The sequence below is a fragment of the Necator americanus genome, chromosome IV (genome assembly GCF_031761385.1).
Source record: "Necator americanus strain Aroian chromosome IV, whole genome shotgun sequence".
Taxonomy (NCBI): domain Eukaryota; kingdom Metazoa; phylum Nematoda; class Chromadorea; order Rhabditida; family Ancylostomatidae; genus Necator; species Necator americanus.
Window position 1 is genome coordinate 7,813,946 of NC_087374.1, and position 16,737 is coordinate 7,830,682.

At 40.3% G+C, this 16,737-nt stretch overlaps 1 protein-coding gene across 2 annotated transcripts; it reads left to right on the plus strand.

Moving 5' to 3' along the window:
• Window positions 1-1,214: 1,214 nt before the first annotated feature.
• Window positions 1,215-16,680, plus strand: RB195_000625 (uncharacterized protein; the record flags this gene model as incomplete). 2 transcript variants are annotated; one of them, XM_064197065.1, is made up of 21 exons in its annotated part: window positions 1,215-1,260; window positions 2,287-2,379; window positions 3,833-4,027; window positions 5,368-5,473; window positions 5,548-5,648; window positions 5,912-5,972; window positions 6,055-6,149; window positions 6,583-6,716; window positions 6,772-6,885; window positions 8,182-8,252; window positions 8,307-8,448; window positions 8,678-8,854; window positions 8,909-9,077; window positions 9,793-9,923; window positions 9,977-10,141; window positions 11,752-12,002; window positions 12,089-12,203; window positions 13,936-14,100; window positions 14,162-14,278; window positions 14,344-14,460; window positions 16,190-16,303. In XM_064197065.1, 21 exons carry the CDS (start codon window positions 1,215-1,217, stop codon window positions 16,301-16,303), a joined length of 2,679 nt encoding a protein of 892 aa, XP_064052946.1. The 2 variants fall into 2 exon arrangements, with proteins under 2 accessions (XP_064052946.1, XP_064052947.1); XM_064197066.1 differs by lacking the exons at window positions 1,215-1,260; window positions 11,752-12,002; window positions 12,089-12,203 and adding exons at window positions 16,363-16,537; window positions 16,605-16,680 and having other exon boundaries at window positions 2,298-2,379; window positions 16,190-16,225; window positions 16,287-16,314.
• Window positions 16,681-16,737: the final 57 nt, after the last annotated feature.

Sequence of the window (16,737 nt, forward strand, 5' to 3'; positions counted from 1 at the left end):
AAAATTTAGCCCGTTATTTTCCACCCTTTCATTTAACTAGACTTCCACTTCCATGTACCATTCGTTAATTTTTTTTTTGCATTCTCAATCACTTGTCCAGGCAACCATTTTTCTAGTTATTTATTTTTGTTTATTTATTGTTTATATATGTGCATAAGTTTACATTGTTTAATATTAATTAAAGATTTCCACTGAGCCGATGATGATCGTGTGGGTGTATATTAACAAATAAACAAATAAGTTTATGAAATAAACAAACATGCATACACGTGCTCAAGTATATGCACAAGTACGTGCCTACATTCGCAATAAATTCGATCATTCATTCGATTCGCTACCATCATCACCGAATCATCACTGATTCAGATCAGATTTCGGTGACTCAGATAACCTAATGAAGGGGTGGAAAATAAAAGAATAAATTTAGAAAAAAAACCAAACAAAAAATAACTTCCCAAGGTAATAAGCACTCGGCTACTTTGTGAGGGGAAAGTCCGTGGTGGGCACTCAACTGACTCATTCTTTGTTTTGTCGAATGTTGTTTCATTCGTTTAGAAAACGATCATTTGTTTGATCTCTCGATTATTTGATCTCTCCATGGGTGATTCATGACTACCGACGCTGTCATGATTATCCATGATTCGGTGGATCCACTTTGTAACAGAACTTCTATCATCATTCCTCATCGAAATAGATGTTGAAAGCGAGTTCTTCCTGGAATTTTACGCTGGGCTCGAAAAAAATTCGATAAAAAGAGCAGTGGGTTCAGGATCTGCATTCACTTTGTGATGGAGTTTCCATAATCATTTCTCATTGAATTACATGTTGAAAGGATGTTGTCTTCCTGAAATTTTACGTTGGGCTCGAAAAAAAACCCCGTAAAAAAGGGCACTGGGTTCAGGATCTGCATTATTTATGAGTTCAGGGTGTTCGGTTGGAGAACAGGATCAACGGTTGAATGTTTTATGAACTCAATTAGACACAGTGAATTCCTCATCGATGGATTGGATGAGCGCGCAAGCAACAGTCGCTTTTTTCCACAATCCTTCAGCTTTCGTTCGAGAATGTCTCCCGACGACGCTGCCTGTTCTTGCTGCTGCTGCTGCTGTTGCTTCGAAGGCGGGTCCACATTCTCCCGCAACGGGTTTTCCTCTAAACACATCCACACCACCACTCTATCGCTAGTTTGTTTCCTTTGATTATTAGACTATCCGATGTCCCTCATACTATCGCTGCTTTTATTGATTCTTATACGAATAGGTGAGTTTTCTCGTTTGTCCATATAGATCCAGAAAATTCTACACTACTGACTTTTTCTAGAACATTCATATCTAGTTATTCTTAAACAAGAGAACTATGTACATTTTGGGGCTCAAGAAAATTCCCAAAATCTGGGAACACCTTCGTTTCTAAACGCGTAATTTTACATTGAACATAGACCGGTACGGGATTTCCTCAGATTATCTAGTTCAAAGTTTTCAGTTATTCTAAGAGACTCTGAAGTCTTCCATTCGGAAAAAGTTGACTACCAGAAGGATTTCATATAGGTACTGATGCGTCCACAGCTAGAAATCTCTTACAAAACAGAACTATGCAGACATAACTCATTTTGAACTCAACTTTCAAAAATTTTTAAAAGAAACTTTAAAAAACTCAAGAAATTTAAACGATCACTAAACGATCAACTGTCGAAATTAAGATGCCTCCAGTTGCAAGAGAGGCTGCTGAAACTCTTTGTATAGAAATAAGTCAAGTAGAATTTATTTTTCCAAGAAATTCGCTTTATTTTGTAGAGTTCCATTTTCTTCTAAACTATTCTTTTTGAAGACTGGAAATATGTTATCGTCAACTACGTTTTTTTAGTACAAGATCTAGACGATGAATCTTTTTACAAGGCTGCCGCAGATCCTAAGACTAACGCTTTCTCCACTCTCAGCTCAAAAAAAGACCTCTAGAAGATTAGAATCACTTTGTCGCTCTTAAGTATCGAAAGCGTTGATGTGCGAATTCCACTTTTTCTGGATCATGTCCTACAAATCACGGTATTCTGAAGTGAAATGCTCCAAATTGCTGCAAAGCTCTTGCGTATCTGAAAGGAAGCTCTGAAGCCTCGCCTAAGTTCGGTAGTAATTTTTTCAATTTCAACTGAATTTTTTTTTATCTGGGTTTGATTTCTGTCATCCAATAGTTGTAATAATAATTATCATAATTGTTATCCATTAATCCATAAGGATAAAAAAAATCCAAAATTTCTTCAAATCCCAAAGAAATGGATCAGATTTTCAGGTGAAGCATGTATGCCCGGCTATGAAGCGGAAAGAGACAAGTTGAGAGAACATCTCGGCATCGAATGGGTTCCGGGTGGATTGAAAGAGAACTGTAGGTGTCCGAGAAGTTATGATAGTATTTGGAAACAAGTTTTCTTTATTTTCTTTTTACCGAAGGAACTCTTTTGAGCCTCGTGACGTTAACGTTGTGAGGTGAAATTAATAAAGAAGATAATAATTAAGATAATAATATTGAATATGAATAATAATTGATAAGGAGAGATAGATGGTTAGAAGAGAGAGAGAGAAAAATTAGGAAATCAATAAATATTCAAAGTATGCTCTGCTTGTCAGGAATTTCAGCGAAATCAAGCAGTTCCATCGCTCCCTAACATCCCATCCGATATGGCTGTAACATTAGGGAACGTTGCGATCTCGGCGGGTATGTACAACCATTAGCCGCTTCTCGTCTACGCCTAGAATTGATATCCGCTCCCGAAAGCATGCTAGGCATTGTCTCGCACTCGTCACAACCCTTGTCCGACGATCCATAAGATGGGAAATGAGAAAGATCGGTGCTGGATCAGGCCGAGTGCAATAAACTATCAGTTCGCGAAAAGTCACTATGAGGGGATAACAGGTTCAGAGAGAACACAAACATCTAACTTCTTTAATGCGTTGCTCACCTTAATTGGTGTCCTTGTCGCCTTTTTATGGATATCAGTAAAAGGTTTTTTTCACTTTTTCAACTATGCGAGGTAATTATTTGATTCATCATTGGTTTTAGATGCGTTATTACACGAAATTACAACTCGCAAGGGTTTAGCAGGGTTTTTTTTTTCCCCAGGGTTTTTTTCTATTATCCGTTGCAACAGAATGCAACTCCCTAGATCCACTTTCTAACTTCTAAGTAATTCTGTAATTTTGTGTTCTTAATGGTCCTTTTTTTCATAAAGTAATTTTGTTAGATACATGAACTCTCTAAGGTTCTTTGTAAGTTTTTGAAAACATATGTTGGTTTAATTTGCATTTATTTTAATATTTGTAAAATATTTTTAATTTGTATTGTTACTGAATCCTCTTCGCAATTTCTCCTCTGCTCTCAAGATGTACTGTAGGATGTGAACATATTTTAAATTGCGATTCCTCTTCAGCTTTCTCATAAGTTTTCCAAAGTAAACGGAAAGTTAGTGACTAAGTCCTATAAATGGATTAATAATTCAACATTTTTCTTTGCTCGAAGTGGAATCCTGTTTTTTTAACTTCTTCTTGTCCTCTCTAAGAAACCTAAAATAACCGATATGACTGCAGAAAACATTTCAAAATTAACAAAACTAGCTAATTTTTCTTAGGACTTTCCGGCATTATCTGTTCCCATAGATCTTGTGTTCAAATTAAGCTAAAGAATCTGACATAAACATAAACATAAACCGTAAACATACAGCACATTTATCCTAATAAAAAAGTCAGATATAAACTGGCTGAGCTATCTTCTTCAAACATTAAACTTTGCTAACCTTAATAAGTTTGTTGACACAACCTAATTTTAGTTTGAAATTTTTCAGCATACAGCGATGATAAGACAATCCGGCATGCGTCCGATCTCGACTGTAACTTTGCGGAACCGAAAAAATGCAAATGGAAGAACGTCGAAGACAAATGGGGACTGGACTCGTTGGATTTCTACCTCTTCGAAAAAGTCGACTTCACCGAGTTTCCAGCGTTACGTGTAGGTCCTGGACCCACAAAAGTCCACCAAGGTGCGTCCCCGATCGCTGTAGGATTCTGCGCGGTTTCTTTTTGTTCGATTGCTTTGACTAATACAAGAATTGTAAGAAGAACTCAGCTTTGAAGGGACATTTATATATATTGATATTATTATATTTAAAATCAAGTAAAAAAAAACCATCAGAAAGCTACTACAACACTAAGAGTACGAAAGGGATCAAATATTCGAACAATTTATGGAGTTTATGCTCCATAACTTCTGAGGTTTACTTATTTTACTTCTGAGATATAAGAATACTTTATACTTATACTTCTGAGATTAAATAAATATTTGCTCAAAAAAGTCGACACATAGCAATTTTTGGTCTTGTTTTTGGTACTAAGACGTTTTTCTATGTTCTTACATTAATGTAGGGAACGAAAGGACCGGAAATTAAAGCTGAATTTCGCTTTTGCACAGTCAGATAAGCTTTTGCGGCCGCTATTTTTGAATTGTCTAAATATCGATTGGAAATGACCTGATCTCGGCCACTAGGTCAAGAAGTGATCTCTGCAAATCAAGAGAAAAAAAACGGGACACCATAAATTCCGGGTCAAGCTATAACTGTAATTTCATCTCAGCAGTCGAGTTTTTTGTAGGAGAAGAACAAAGCAAAGAGTGTCAGATGCCGTCAATATCAGGATTTTGGGAATTGAACCAAATGTAACTATATTTTATTGCTGGGAATCGACAAAATGTTAGAAATATTGAAAACTAGGGATTGTAGCAACACGATCACTCGTCTATTGGAACAACAAAGTCGTATTTTCGTTTTCATCATATTATAGTTCAATTATTGAAATTAATAATTAATAGGGAATTTTATCATATACATGCATAAAAGCCTTCTTCGCTTAGAAATCAAGCACTATTTAAAGCATAAATCTCCTTATCCCTCAGGTTTGATTTTAGATGATTTTCGGAAAAAAAGACAAAACAAAAAACAGAGTAGAGACATCTTTACAATCGGATCACGTGATTTTATTGTTAATGTGAGAGGTCCAGAATTAATCAATAAAAATTAAGGCACAAAAAACTAAGAGACTAACAGCAATCCTGAATTTCATTTGACCCATAAGAAATTTTGTTTTCTGTATCAAAACAGGTATTCTTCAAGCTGCTTTTGACGTCAGAGACACCTAAGAGTATAATTAATAATAGTAGCTAGTCACTTTAAAAAAAAATTAAAATGATATGTAATAATTTGACAACTTTCTGACTTACATTGACTCCAAATGAGAGTCTCGTTTTTTGGAAATAATCAAAACATCAACCAGGAGGTTAAAATGGAATTTTCTTTGTGGTTCAAAACGAAATCTGAAATTTTTGCAGGAGAGAAAATGATTTTCACTGGCGACAAGAAAAGAGAGGAACAGCACGCGATTTATTTGTCCTCGTTAATCGGCTGTCAAAATGCAACTGGAAACCTCACATTCACGTAATCGATCAAGTTTCTCCTTCATGATGGAGTTTGGCGAAGCTGTTCGTGTTAGAGTCTTGTTTTACTTGCAGATACTGGGCATATAACAGTGCACAAGTGGAAGTTGTGCTGTTTGAGGATAAGCCTGGAGGAGGATACAAAATGTTGCCAGAAAAACCCTATGTCGATTGTGGTTTGTTTCATTAATGTTACGTAACGTTTCTTGTCGCTTCTCGCGCGCATAGTCGACGCCAAATTTGTTCAATCGAATGGACGCGACGCGTCCGCTACGCTTAGCGCACGATTTCACTTCGCCCGCCTCGCATTCTCTCTACCCTCTGCCTAGCCACAGTCACAGACACGCCCTCGGTTTAACACATTCGGCATCGACTATACATATTGTGGAGTGATTTTTTCAATGTTGAAGAAATTGTTGACAATCAGGTTTTTTTTCAGGAACTGTAAAGATGAACACAGAATGTCATGCTGATATTCCTGCGCGAGAAACACCTTTCAGGTAATACCTATACATGTTTTTTTTTTAATTCATCGAATTCGCTCAAATCTATGCTTTGCTTCATTATCTTCTGATATTTCAGAATTGGTATTCGTGCTTACGACATGTCTAGTCAGGAAGGTTCTTTCGTGATGTTGGATAATATCCTGTACACGGCATCTTTATGCAGAGTAGCCAGTACGTTGTCCGATAGTTTCCATGCAGATCTTTCTGCCTTAAGAGTATATTTTTTGCTTAGAGGTTTCAGTTTGTCCAACGAAGCAACTCTTTACACCCAAAGGAGTGATGAAATGAAACTGCGTGAAGGGGATTAGTTTTGAAATTTTCCGGCAAAACAACTCTTTACACTCGTTCCTGAGTGATGCAATAAACTTTTCGTTTCACTACTTGAACAAAGTGTAAATAGTTGCGTCGTCGGAAAAAATGAGCCTTATGTGCTCATGAAGGCACTGACTCCTGCATCTATGGAGTATGTTTTGGATTTTGATTAAATTTTTGGTGTCCTTAAATCCTTAAATTACGTCTCGAACAGTATCTAAAGGAAAAAGCATTTTGAAAAAATCGCCTCTAACTTTTTCATTGAGCTCCTAAAAGAATCACGTGTTTATAGTCGATATGGGCGATGGATTTACTGCTATTCCACTGCGCTCCTCAGCAACAGGGAAACCAATCCGATCTGCCGCTGATCTCGACTGTAAGGATTTCGACGCTTGTCGTTGGAGAGCTGGTGGCGAAGCGGCTAAGGTGCGCGTGGGCTTTTGGTCCAGCTGGACTGCTCGACCCAAAGTGAACCTTTCAGCCATGGCAAGCATCATCATCATCGCTTCCACAAGAGTTGATATTTAACACCACTGGGAACTATGTGGGTCCTGAAGGTACCTACAGTGTACTGTACATTGAACAGGACACAAAGGTTAGTTATTCTACTGCAGTCAAGATCTATTTGAGCACACAAAGAAACATACAGACACGTACGGTTGTTGCTGACAGGTGAAAAGCTTAAAATCTGCAAACTATTCCATTTGCGTCCAGGAGTTTAGAGGAATTAAGTATGTTTTTGTGCACCCGCTCTAGGCGTCTACCTCCCCAGGCGTTATGGAAATTACGATACAAGAAAGTTTCACAGAATTCTAATATAAATCCACATATTTTAGATGATTTCTTCCCATGTAGGAGTTAGGAATGAATATTTGCTGAGAAGTTATTTCAAAGTTATCACTTTGTAAGAAATTAATGAATATAGTCGGCGCCTTAATGAGTCTAACCGAGTGCACGTCAATTTTCTTCCATTGAAGAGGGCAGAGAGGACGGTAGTGAGAGTTTTTCGATCGGGCAAAGAACACCGGAAAATCTATTAATACATCCGTTCCATCAATCCTGAAAAACAAACGAGGATCCGTCTATACAAGTCGGATCTCAAATGTACTTTTTAAGGGTGAAATTTAGTTAGGGAGAGAGAGAGAGAGAGAGAGAGAGAGAGAGAGAGAGAGAGAGAGAGAGGGGGGGGGAAAAAGAGAAAAAGGGAAAGGGGGGGGGAGAGAGAGAGAAAGAGAAAGAGAGAGAGAGAGAGAGAGAGAGAGAGAGAGAGAGAGAGAGAGAGAGAGAGAGAGAGAGAGAGAGAGAGAGTACTCAACACTGCCCTGACCGAACTGTACATTCAAGCGCAGAAAACTACTTTAGAACTCGAAGACCGTTCCTAACTAAGAAATGACTTTTCCGGTTTGAGAAGAAGATGGTTCATCAATCGCCACTTCATCACCGGAAGTGCATAGCTGAGCGAGTTGGGGCCCTAAAACCTAAGCATTAGTCTTAGAGGATCAGCGACATGTTGGCTAAAGCTACTAAGCGAAAAAAGGAAGGTGGAGCTGGAACTACCAATAACTTGACCTCATTAAACTCTTCAAACAGCCTTATTGGATGTGAATAAGTAGAACAGATCATGTAGTACTTTCAACGAAACCGAGAATGGCGTTAGGGACGGTTTCTTCGCAATCTGGTTTTAATAGCTAAAGAAGGTATTTGCTCTCTGAGGACTTTTTTTTGCGCTCGAATGTGCAGTTCGATTGGATCAGAGTTGAGTGTCGCCCCCTTCCTAACTATATTTTACTTCTTTTTACACCTCAAGCACCCTTCCGTGATTGTTCACCTACTATTAATGTTATTTATATTTATTTGTCTTATTTGTTATTATTACTGTCGTCATTTTCAGGGACCTCTCGACTATCTTCGTTCTGATCCAATCAATTGTCAGAGTCAAACAGAAAACACACTCTCGTTGAGGTGAGCGTAGATCAATAGCGAGATCTAACGCACGTTATAGTTGTACGGTTACAGATTCTGGAAAACAAAAGAAGTTGAGCTTGAGGCTTGCGCTATGACTCTAATGGACGAAGAGATTGAATGTCATGTTCTACCATCAGAAATGAGTCCTGCGCCTGTCTCTGTGTCGTTCGCCAATGCTGCGAAAAACTTTGTGGTACGGTCTCTCTAGCTCCTGCAGTTTTTGTAAAGAAAAAATCCTGACTTGTTCTGCAATTACGCAAACGGTTGCGGTCGCGGTGGGACTCTCACTAACTGTGCTCGGGGCGGAGCAGAGCAAAGGTCCCACCGCGCTACGTCGAGCGCTACCACTTACGTAATTGCACCACAAGTGAGGTCACTTCGACCCCACTGTGCCTATCACAGCCGTAAGAGACAACTTGTAGATCACTCTTCGAGTGAAATCGTTCAATCCGGATTTCGACTCATTGGTTATCATCGATGACATCTCCTACCGAGCCACATTGTGCAGTGACGCGCTCAGTGTATTTGACCTCGGCGAACACTTCCTCAGCACACCAATGCTGAGTCTATTGCTGAACAGGAACGTGAACTCCGCAAAGGTAGCGATCGTTGACCAGTCCTGCCCAATTTCCTTGTTCCAATTTACCATCTAGGAACTATCTTGCGATTTCTCGAGGAGGGCAGCAGATTGCGTATGGGGATCAACCGAATCCACGACAGGAAATGAGGATACGGAAATAGCTGAGAATCAATGGATGGTTGGACATGGTCCATTAAATCAGGAAAAGTTCTACTCACTCACTGGACTCAATAATTTGCCAGGTTAGGTGGATCTCTTACAAATCTTTACGTTCTCACTTTGGTGCACTCGAAAAGGATACTGTAACGTTTTGAATTGTACTGTGTATCAGTTCACTCTAAAAATAACGCAGTTCTATTTGTATTCCCCTAATTGTGGACTAAAAATTTCTGGAATAACCTTGGACTAAGACTTCATCGTCCCGAATGTGCCGCATGATTTCTTCTATTCCTTAGGTTTTCCGATATTTTGCTGACCTTACTAAATTCAAAGAGCAGAATTAGCCGAGTAAGAAAAAAAGACGAAATGGGACCGGCATGAGACTCCAACTTTCAGCCCCACCGCAGGTCCTGAACCGGTTCGCTTTAGGGGTATACCTGTTCGTTCCTTCCCCCAAAAACAATTAGTGCAACGGGTCCTGAGAAGAGGGACACTATTTCTTCCAGCTAGCCGTATATGATCCTGTGCTACACTTTGTATTCGGAGAAATGACCATAAGATCCGAATCCAATTCCTCAAATTTTAAATATTCTTCCATTGGATGTTCGATAGCACGCTGCTATCGAATTTTTTTTAAACATTTGGGAGCTTTTTTTGTATTTGGAGAAAAAAGCTATATTGATAGAGTAGACCAGTACATCATGGTTAGTATTCAATTCCTAATGCTAAATTGAACGAGCATCTAAATTTTGTGCCAGTTTTCCAGAGGCTAATCCACATCATTTGTTTTCTATTCAGATGGAGAGTTCGCGGTTGCTCGAATGGAAACCGGCGGATCCACGATGTTACTATCCGAAGTGATTCGATGTGTTCTCAACGAAGTCAGCATTCAGTTTAATCTCTGGCTCACTGGAACTGCAAAATTGCAGGTATATGACCGTATCCAGAGGAGTTTAATTTCACTGCTATGAACTCTTCTCAGGTATGCCTAGCGGATGAGTCAGCACCTTCATTGCTGGATTGTCAACCGGCATCTGCAGGTCCGGTGGTCGTGGACCTCCCTAGGATCGAGAGACCATTCCGAATTGCTCTTCGAGCAGAGTCTCCTGACCAGGGGATGGTGATAGTCGACGACATCAAAGTCCAGGTAAGTGTTCAGTAGAATCAACATGGCACTAATGGGACCTAAGTAATCATTTATGTGTACGAGTAGAGATGAGGCAGTACAAAGGTAGTTGAGGAGAACTATCCGACTTTTTCAATTTTTTCTTTACTTCCTAGTCTTCTCATAGTATTTTTGAAGTCATTTCATATTGTGAGAATAAATAAATATGGCATCTACATAAAAATTAAGTCGATGAACGGTCTTCAAAAAATTGAAATCACCCACAACTGCTTTTCGTGGTTAATCCAAGCCTTTTCAAAAAAGGGAACCGCAAGAATTCCGATTAAACACTTCGAAACACAGACAAATCGCAGAAATTTGAATCTGAATGAAGTTTTCGTTCAAGAAAAATCCGAACAATTTTTGAAATTGTTTGAAATCGAGCCACGAATCCCACGCAAATTTCGAAACTTTTGAAATTGTTCGGAAATGGTTCCCGGCACATTCCCAGAAATCGACTTTGAATAGTTTCGAAAATAAGTGTATGTATAAAATGCGCAGAACAAATTTCGCATTCGAAAGTTTTCAAATAGTATTACCTTCGCTCGCGAATCTTCCGTGTTGATTGGCCGTCACGACCACAGTTGACTGCGATGATGAAGGATTAGTTCGATAGATGATTTGGTGAACGCGGATTGATGAAAAGATCGCTCGTGCCCGGATTGCGCAAATCCCAGAAAGGGATTCAATCAGATGTGGTCTAGCGGCGGTGATAGAAGGTGGAAACTTGAATGCAACATTCGCGCGTGCCGGAAACCTGGAAACTTGGGACCAACAACGAAATCGGTTTTTTAAGGGCATCACCCCACAAATCTGAAGTGATACGGATTTCCGGTGGAGTATTCGTATACGGGATCGTAGATTAAGGAGAGGGGTGGGGGTGCTTCCGTTCATTTCTTCCTAATTGCCGTAAAAAACGGCCCGGAAAATACGGCTTCGAGCGTTCCGGCGCGCTATTTTCTACAAGTAGTTCGATTGGAGCGCTCCAGGCCTGTGCGGCGCCGCACCTTCCGGGCCGTTTTTTTTACGGCAATTAGGGTGAAATGGACGGAATCACTCCCCTCCCATAATCTACTATCCCGTATACGAATACTCCATCGGAAAACCTCAGATTCGTGGGGTGATGCCTTTAAAAGGCATATTTCCCGTGTCCTTCGATGGTGAGCGAAAGAAATTTTTTGGAGAGTTACTTGTTCGCTGGGACGAGTGTAGCGCGGTCGGTAAGAGGTTCCGCTGTCTGCACGATCGATCGGAGGTTCGAATTCGCCCTAGTGCTCACTAAGCCTTTCATGCTTCCGGGGTCGATGAGTTGTCCGGTAGATAAAAACACTGACTTGACACATCGGTTAGACCCCGCAAGTCATTGTATGGGCCACTTACACGTTCGTAAACCTCAAACGATTCTGAATGGGAGCGAACGTGGTGGCGCATCTCAAGCGGATTGATTAACGCCAGAAACTTCATCCTTTATGCATTACTTGTCAGCTCACGATCTTGGAACGATAAAAGGAACGGCTCGAACTCTGAAGAAGAAGGAACGAATGATCGTAGAATGGAATCATTGATTCCGAGATGTGGTTGTTGAATTCTAGACGGACAATGTTGCGCAACTAAGAGGATCGAATACCAGCACGGAGACTGACGAAACCAATATCGGTAGTCACAAGTGCAACGTTGGCTGTGCAAAGATTAACTCGTCAGTGAAATCCATGCACCTGACATTCGTCGAAGTCGTCGACAAGCGCTGCATAGAAGTGATTACTTGGAGGAATATCTTTCTTGAAGGAGCCATTCGAACCGATATGTGGAATGATTACAAATTTGTGAATCTCATCTGCAGCCAGTCAGTCAACTACAGTGATGATTTCGCCATCGCTGTCACAAGATGTTCACACTCAGCGTACTGATCACTTGTGGTCGCACTTGCAGGAGAAGATTCGCAGACAGCACAGTTTCAATGGAGATCCTTGGGTATGATTACTTCTTCGAGACTTTGTGGGATTGGGAGAAAGCAATAGCGAGAACCTTCAACGAACTGTGGCAGGTGATTTCGATCCGGTCCTCCATCCATTGATTAGACATTCAACCCCAACAGCCTTCTTTATGGCTTTATCCATCCAAAAACGGACTTTTGGTACCTAAACCTCAATTTCAACGATCAAATAAAATACCAATTCTTTATTAATTCTTAAATTTGTTCCAATTAATTCCTGGAGAACTGCATTTACATTTACCGTTCACAATATCTTAGTGTTATACTGTATAGTGTCCTACTTCTCAAATTACTCCTTGAGAGGCCTCGCCGACCTAAATACCGACCGGGTCCCGCCTACTGGCATCCTCCCTCATTGCTCGAGCGTTGATGAAACGACGACAAATAGTTCCTTAGTTGACTCATGCTGTCAGAAGAAAATCGCAGACAGAATTATTGCCATTCACAACCAGTTTTTAATAGATTTCTTAGACGAGAGCCTGACATTCCGAACAACGACCATTGTTTTTCATCCGAAAGTGAAAGACCTTAAGTCGATCTAATCCACGTAAGAAGGATCTCGAATAACCAAAAGTATAGGAACGGGATATGAGCGAAATGAAATAGCCACTTTTTGAAACACTAACCGATTCGTAATTCTTCTATTTCTGTATTGTTCGTGGCTGACACTTCCACGTTATATTGATCCTATTCATCCAACTGGTGGTGTCATAAACCGGCAGCAATTTGTTGAATTTGTATTATACAAGAAATTTGTATTATTATTTATTATAGAAGTAGAAGGACATATATTAGGATACACTCACTTTTTGCAAGCATGTAGAATCCCGTTGAGTTCGTATACCATTATTGATTTACTATCATGACTAACACAAAAAACTCCTCCGTGAGGTTATTTTTAGTCAAGATATGTCGTTCTTTTGATATTTTTTAAACAGAGCTCATCCTCCAGAAGTTCCAATTCAAAGATGCACTGATAACTACGTAGGTCCTCGAAAAATCAGCATTTGAAAAACACAACCTTTATTCACTGCTGACCTCATAAACCACAGAGGTGTTCCATTAAACGTAACATATCACCAAATCGACGATTTTCGGATATCTCTGGAAAATATGGAGTCCGAGTTGTAGATTACGAGTATGAGCGAGTATTACGAGCTCATTTCCTCCTAATCGTCCTAAAAAACAGCGTGGAATACAGCTGTGGTCCCTACGAGCTACGTGAGAACACGCCTTCACTGTGCGCGCGCCGCCTCCTCGTGCGAGCGGTCGGAGATCAATGAGGTCTCTGCGGCAGCTTAATTCAAGTAAAACCACTGAAGAGGGTGCTGGCGGGCGCGGAAAGGTGACATTTTCGCCGTTTTCAGGACGATCAAAGGAAATTGAATGGGTACCACGTTCATAATCGTAATCAATCCACAAACTCCTATCTTATCCATCTGGTTTCCACACTACATCGTTTTGTCTACTACATTTGTAACACGCTGCTTTTGATAAAACTGGATCTATGAATTGGGAGCAGACTTGTCTGGGAGGGTAAAAACACGGCCTCTACTCCATACCGTGTACCACCATATTTTGCTTTGCGGTGCGGAAGCGCGTTAGTGTTCAATCCAGAATCTACATTTGTGGTAAAACGATCTAGCTCATGACACCAATCGCAATCGTCCACGCAACAGCGCCACAAAACAAATTTCGACCCGACTGTAGGCTTTGTTGCGATAAATAGGAGCCAGTGTCCGTCAGTATTTTGTCACTTTAAAAGTATTTCCATTATTTATAGGGAGAACTGTGCCCTTCGGTGCTTCGACAGTATTCGTCAAAATCCTACCATACTCTGGCTGATCAACCGGATCCAAATGCTTGTCGACTTCTTTCTTGTGATTTCAGTCGAGGTCACACTTGTCTCTACGATTCCAGTCGTCTTCAGAATAGCGCCCGTCACGAGGTATGCAGCCGCTTCTCCTTGTCATCTCATCTTTTCTCAGCGCTTATTAGATTGAATTTAGGTTATAAATCGGTCGGTTGTGTCACGATTAGATGCTTTTCACACCATATCTATACTAGAATCGCCGATTTTTCATCTGAACACCATTGCTCGATTACATTTCAATTATATGTTGGAGGTATTTTTACTCCTACAAAATTCTTCATTTAGAATTTAGAGGTTTGACTGGTGAAATCTCATCAGGGCGAAGTAATTCTCTTCGTCTGCAATGACAGTGCGAACAAAGAGTTGGAGAGTTGCTTTAAAGTGGAAGGACGGCAAGGTGAAGACTACATAGAAATGCTACCAAGTGACACTAAGGTAGGTTTGAGGTCCATTTCTATTCAAACCACTCTTGCATTATGTCGCGTCCGATATAATCCTTGGAACCATAGTTGCAACCATATTTTTGTGGTCAGGATGAGTATAGCGCAGTCGGTAAGAGGTCCGCTATGGCTGCACGGTAGATAGTTCGAAACAAGCCTAGTGCCAACTAAGTCCTTCTCCCTCCAGGGTAGATAAATTGGTGCTAGAGTCATCTGGGAGGATAAAACACTGGTTTGACACTTCGGGTGGACCCCGTAAGTCATTATATAGGCTAAATACGGGTTCGCAAACCCCAAAGATCAAGGATCAGGGCTACGGAACGCGCCAGCGCAGTGGTTTGATACGCCAGAGACTTTACCTTTTTTTTTTCTTGTGGTCTATCCATCTTTCACAAGGGATTTGCTCGGAACACAGGCGCACCATCAGAACCTAAAGGGGAGCGAGCGGTGGCTTTCGGCTTTTATGATTTACACAGAATCTTGGAATCTGGAAATCTTGAAATTGTTTGCAAACAACAATAATTCTTCGTGACTAGATGGTTTTTTTTTCGTAATTTAGCTTCAGAAATTGAATAATTTTCCTTACATTTTTTCTCTTCTTTTGAATGATGGCAGGAATGTAGGAATCGTAAATTGGTATCTTTCGATCCTTCACCTTCTCCTTGGGGAACTGTTCCAAGAATATCTTCAAGTTTTAGCAGTATGTACCGTTGGCCTCTCAAGGATACCACATTTCATGACTACAGGAGCATGGATTGCATGGTTCTTAAGACTTAGAAATGGTTCGATGATAGGATGATTACACCAACTTGTAGCCGCTGTTACAAACAAAAAAGGAGTACGGCTTGTCCCGTCCATTCACACAAATCCTCATTTACACATACATAATCCGGTCCGAAATCCTCAAGCAACGTGTCACGTTTGACAGATTAACGGCAAACATCACCTGCTAGGGACTGGAAACTGTGCCGCATTGTACGGTAACCGCTTACGCGATTTTTCGTCATAATTCATTTCGTCTCCGCTGAACAATGTATAGCCAGCAGCAACTCATTCCAACAAGATGAGTGTGCTGCTCTTTGAGGTGTTTTTGAACAAGCCTTAGGGAAGGGAGAAGGTGTGTCAAGCAGATGAAGTGTGTCGCAGTAGGCGCACAGCTCTCAACAGATTAGGCTCGTTCGGCACCGCACACACTACTGTGTAAAGGAGAGAGGATTCAACAGAATTGTCAGAGTATCTTGTGTCTGATGAAAAACATAACGCAACTTGTAACAAAAAAAAACACGCAAATTGGCCGGTCGGAAACAAATTTTTACCTATCTATAAGGTTCGGACACAATCAAGATGTTCATTTAATAAGTTGAGGAGAAATTCCCCATTCAGAATCACAAAGGGAAGTAAAGGCTGTGGAGGAATGGTGAGCGATCATGAGATCAGCGATCAAATTTATTTATGGATCTCGTGATGAAACCCGCAAAATCGAATGGATAAAAGTTTTCATGTTGTGCGCTTTTCAGATATTAGATTAAGATAGAGTAAAACAAGAAATGGAACTCTGGAAATGCCAAACTTAAGCTTTCGCATCTCTCAGCCTTAACAAAAGGCTGCATAAACTCCGAATATGTTTAAATCAGCAAAAATAGCTATCTTTCCTATTGAGATATTGTTTGGTTTTGGACATATCTTGTTGTGAGGACGAAAGTACTGATTTCACTCTAATTTAGGTGTACTTGATAGCGAAGTTGTCAGAAACATCCAATGTAACTTCTACGAGATCTGGTAGATTTACGATCCATAGGCTTCAACTCACGGACACGTCAGACATCAACGCTTGTTGATCTTTCAATAGGTATGAGTTGCTCCTTGGATTTTTCGCTGTTATCTTACAAACGTTTAGCTCTCTCAACAGTTACCGTGGCTCATTCGAAACTCCTCAGCAGAATATCGTCGTTGATTACAACAATTCTACATGATTCTGTGCTCACCTCCATCCCTCATCTCATGCATAGCTCAAATGTGACAGCAACTTGTTTACTCGTACTAAATGCAAAGTGCAAAGAACAACGATACAGGTCTTGTTTCGACTTTATGTCAACATTGCTGGAAATAAATTATTCAGACTTACACTTCTCACATAAGAGTACAACTAACAAGAATTGAAACACCGGCGGCTAGATACAGTCACCAAGTACAAAAGTCTGTGGATATTATTTGATCAGACTTAAAAAAGAAACCCACCTAACAGGAAGAACATCCACTTCCAGTACCTGTG